The sequence below is a fragment of the Poecilia formosa genome, unplaced genomic scaffold (genome assembly GCF_000485575.1).
Source record: "Poecilia formosa unplaced genomic scaffold, Poecilia_formosa-5.1.2 Scaffold367, whole genome shotgun sequence".
Classification (NCBI taxonomy): Eukaryota; Metazoa; Chordata; class Actinopteri; order Cyprinodontiformes; family Poeciliidae; genus Poecilia; species Poecilia formosa.
Window position 1 is genome coordinate 489,640 of NW_006800306.1, and position 5,049 is coordinate 494,688.

Below are 5,049 nucleotides of genomic sequence, written 5' to 3' on the forward strand. Positions count from 1 at the left end.
CTGACGCTTTATGACAACAGTCATAAAGCGTCATTTATGACTGACGCTTTATGACAACAGTCATAAAGCGTCATGAAGGCTTATTCATGTTTATGACAGTGTCATGTCAGTCTTATTCACCCCCCTTCAAATAAAGTGTTACCAAAATGTGTTTTAGCTACTTGTTGCATCAGATTAGTACTTTATTTTCTGGGAAGAGACATTTTTGTTCTCTGGATCACTTCCCTGCAAAATCACAAAATCTTAAAGTTTTTTGTTGTTGTCTCGTTTCTATTGTAAATATCTTTGTACACTTGAATTAAAACTAAACTAAACTAACTTACAAGTGGCTTTTCAGGAGAACATAGGAGTTTTATGTTAATAACAATGAAAAAGTTTAGTTCTACTGGCAGATTATTTCAATCATATTGAGACATGTTTTTACATGTAAGTGAAATAATCTGCCTGTGAAACTAGAACTGGGTTGCTAGGCAACAGGCTTGGCTTGGCCTGGGTTGCTAGGTAACGGCACAGTGCCAGCTGAATGTGAAATAAATTAAATAAATTCTCAGTGAAACATGCACTTTTTCATTAATAATAAGGAATTATTGATGTAAAACAGGCTCATATATCTTGTTGAAAAGTTACTTGTAAGTCAGATTCGTCGTATTTCAAATGTACAAAGATATTTGGACCAGAAACTAAACAAAAATACTGACCCAGAACCAGATGTTTAGCTGCATGTCATTCTCAGAGTTGGGTAGTAACTAGTTGCATTTACTCAATTACTTCAACTCGAGTATCTTTTTGGCAAAAATGTACTTTTACTTTTACTTGAGTAAAATATTTTGAAGTATAGCTGCTCTGAGTGGAGTAAAATTGACAAATAAATTTTAAGTAAAAATACACCAGACAGAACCAAAAACCTACAAACATATTTTTGCTCAATTAAAAGTCAAAAGTAGCCATTCAAGAAATCACTCCTGTAAGAATAAAAAGTATTTGGTAAAAAGGCGACTTAAACTGATCAAAACGTAATTTAATATGTAAAAATCACATCACCAGATTGACCAAAATATAACATTATGTGGAAATTTTGGTGTTGTAAGGACCATTGTGAATCCTCCATCTGCTGACTGACAACAGGCTGGGTAGACTCAAGCAAATGTTTAACTAAATAACTAACTTTATTGCTGGTCATGACAAGCTAAGTAAACACAAATATATTTTATAGTTTAGTTTAAATAAGGACATTTAACAAAAAAAGAAGAAGGGTAATTTCCTTTACTTTTTATTTATGTTAATTTTATGTTGTTTTTCAGATCAACAAAGTGTTCGTGAATCCAAACCTGGTTCTTATTTTGTCCAAAATGCAGAAACAATAAAAAATTTGTATTTAAATAACATTTTTAGCTCTAGACTTACAAAGAGTTGCTCTAAATAATGGATCAATTCAATTAAAACTTGAATTGTGGAATGTCCACATATTATCTTTGGATTACACAAAAAAAAACAAGCTTAGTGATTAGATGTTAATTAGAATGAGCACTTCAGCTAAATTTAGGAGAACATTTCTTATTCTAAACATTAATACTTGGTAGAAATAGGGCCAGAGTGTGTTGAAAACATTCTAGATTTCCTTGAAATTATTTGTTTTCATTAAACTCTGCCATCTAGATAAACTGGGTGGCCGAGAGTGATGAAACCATCTGAAATGTTGCTCAAAGGTGATTGGCTGAAACCAAAACCAAACACAAAAAAGCTCATAAACCTCAAACATAACACCTGGTTATATGTGTAGTTTTCAGTGTCAGCTTCTAAAAAATACATTCTCATTAAAGGTTATACACATTTCTGGCACCAATTCATTCAGAAGTTTGAGTATTTCAGTCTCCAGCATCAGTTTAGACAAATCATTCCCACTTTGTAATGCTTACTTTTCATTGTTCATGTGCAAAACTTCACCAATTTGGGACTTAAAAAAGAAAAAAACTGGAAATTATGTGAGAAATTCCTACTAATATGTCTAAGATTTAGAAAAATAAAGGCTTCATTTGGGGAAAAACAACAGATTACAAATCTTTCTTTTCTAGAAAATGCCTTAAAGTGAAGAGTATTAATCAGATGATCAGATCTGATGTGTCTCTTCTATATCCTGTCTGGATTTTTTTACATTAATATTCTCACAATGGAAAAAAATCCCAACTCAAATGTTCACCTTTGACCTAAATAGTGATGTCATAAGATTGTTCCAGCTCATTTTGTTTACTGCTTACTGGTTTCATTTTAGGGAAACAAACATGGAGGAAATTATTTAAAAAATCCAGAATATCATCTGGTTTGTGTGGAAAAATCACACAAGTCTCGATCTGTATCCTAACAAACTCTGAGGCATCTAAAGCATTCATTTAACGAAAAGAGGTCATATAGCGCAAACATTCACCAACTTTCTGATTAATATTAAAAAGAAGTAGCTGATCATTAATTAATATAACAACCAAACAAAACTGCTCAGTGAAAGGTTGCTAGGAAAACCCGTTAGAGCGGCGCACCCTGAGTAGTTCACGCATTCTAGGCGCTAAACCGCTAGCTCCGCCCTGCATGAAAAGTAATTTTTACTAAGTTCAGCTCATTTAATTTCAACTGAAGCGAATTGAAATCGATGGAAATGTAGAAATGTGAAGAAGGGGAATGAAGATGAGGAGGACCAGATGGAGGAAGAGTCGAAAGTCGGCCATGTTTGTGCTTCTGCTAGTTACAAAATGCTAACCGGAAATGCTAACTGGAAAGGAAACTCAAGCTGTTTACGGTAGGCATCAGGATCAAAACATTTTCTCAGACATATTAGATGAGTTTGATATAAAACTTTCCTTTTAGACATCCATTTGTTATCTTTCCATTTGTTTTGATTTCGCGCTAGCGCTAGCTAATTACTTTAGCTCCTGCTAATGGTTTTGGTTACAGTGCTAGGCATTGTGCAGGTGAAAAAATGGCAACCTGCGTAGGCGAAAAATATAGTAAAAATATACAGTTTCGTTAGTTATTTAGTTTCTACTTATCACAAACACCAACTTTTAGATAAACAGGAAAATTGCAACATATTTAGGCCAACATGTTTCACAATCCCTGGACGAATAGATTAACATATTTCCATACATGATTGTTATTTATTTTATATTTAGGTCATATTTAAATAACTTCCAATATAACACTTGTTATTGTTTTTAATACAAATTTTATCTTGCTTATGGTTATATTGTATTACTAATAATCAACACTTTGGATGGAATAGCTTGTGAACAAATACATAATTTCCCCTGCTCAGTAAAGTATATTACATTCTTTCTAGTTGTGGATCCATTTAGTGGACAGCCCACAGTATCACTCTTCTTATCAGCCGAAAATGTAAACCCCAAACAAACACATTAAAGTAATTATTGAACCTTCTGGTGACAAAATGACCTTTTTATTTGTCTCTAAGAGATAAAATCAGCTAAAGAGACTCTTAGCTGACCATCAAAATGCTAATTTAATGAGGTAAGGTCCACCTTCAAACTCTGAATGTAGTTTCTGCTGTTAAGTAAGACCGGGTTTTCCCTCTTTTTCAACAAAATTTCTTTACTAATTCTTTGTAAGTTCATAAAAATGAACCATCAGCATTAAAAGTATAATTTTTTTCAAACTCTTCAGGAAGAAGCAGCAAAACGGCACTGACATTTACACTTCCTGTTGTAATTTGTGGTGAAAAATACGTCACAAACGTTCTTCATGACGTATCTGAACCCAGTGAACAAAAGTATTTTGGTCTAGTTTTTAGTGCAAATCTCTTAGTATACTTTAAATAAAACAAAACTAACTTACAGGTAACTTTTCAACAAGAATTAAGATCTTGTTTTAAGTTATTAATTCCCTAATGTTGATTTAAAAAATACTGGTTATAAGTGAAATAATCTTCCAGTGGAACTAGACATTTTTTCAATTTTATAAGTTAAAATATTTTGCTTCACTGGCAGATTTTACTTATAGCATGCACTTTTTAAATATTATTAAGCAATTATTGACTTAAACTCATGCATCTTGCTAAAAAGTTACTTGTAAGTTAGTTTTGCTTTATTTCAATTGAACAAAAACATATATGAGGTACAAAGTGTTGAAAATTCAACCAAAAGAAACAGAAAATTCGCTCAGGAATGAACCTTCTCTGACTATTTTACCTGGCAACTGTTGGTGCCACAACAACAAAGGAGAAAAAGTTAAACTCCAAGTATGGTCACACCTTGACTCTTGCACTAATGCCTAATTAAAATAGGCTTAATTAGGTGTTAAACATACTTTTAAAATTAGAATGAGTCACTCTGTGTTGTACTTTTGAAGTAGGTCAGTGAATTTGTTTGTGGGCGGTACCTGGTGCTGTGGATCTGGACCGTGAAGCGGGCGTCTGGGGGGGTCCGCGGGTCCGGCCAGAACCTCAGGATGTGCTCCATGTTGTAGGAGGTGATGGAAACGTTGGCCGGCGCTGGGAGGGAAACGCAGACTGCTGCAGAAACATGCAGAGAAACATTTAAAAAACACGCAAAAACAAAAATACAGATGTCCTTCTGGTCAAAAAACAACAAGGAGAGGTGGAAGAGGACCCTAAAACTGTAGTATAAGTAAAAGTAGAACTACTTCAACATATTTTTAGTCAAATAAAAGTAAAAAGTAGCCACCCAAAAAGTTACTTGAGTGAAAAAGTAGAGGTGTGCCGATCGATCGGTCACCGATCATAATCGGGCCGATTTTCGTGAAAAAGTGCATGATCGGTGATCGGCGATCATTGGCTCCTGTTGCCGATACCGATCATCTCATTTCCAACCTGCCTTTGCAGCTGGTCTCCTCTTTCCTTCACACTGCGCAAACACGCAGCAACAAATCCAAAGCGATGTGTAACTATAACGCACTGAGTGAATGGGGAAGTTTGCGTGCTGCGGCGGAAAATTGAAGCAGGTCAAAATGCATCAACACAACGAATCTAACATGGCATAAAAACAATACCATACTTGACGGAGTTTGGCTACATCGAGGCTCACT

General features: G+C 34.5%; 1 protein-coding gene across 2 annotated transcripts in view; it reads right to left on the reverse strand.

The window, feature by feature from the left end:
• Window positions 1-5,049, reverse strand: part of LOC103153915 (interferon alpha/beta receptor 2-like) — a 15,003-nt gene that overhangs the window by 8,122 nt on the left and 1,832 nt on the right. For both annotated transcript variants that reach the window (XM_016662275.1, XM_007575007.2), the window contains exon 2: window positions 4,384-4,516. In XM_016662275.1, coding sequence (XP_016517761.1) covers window positions 4,384-4,516 — 133 coding nt within the window. The remainder of the gene's footprint in view (window positions 1-4,383; window positions 4,517-5,049) is intronic.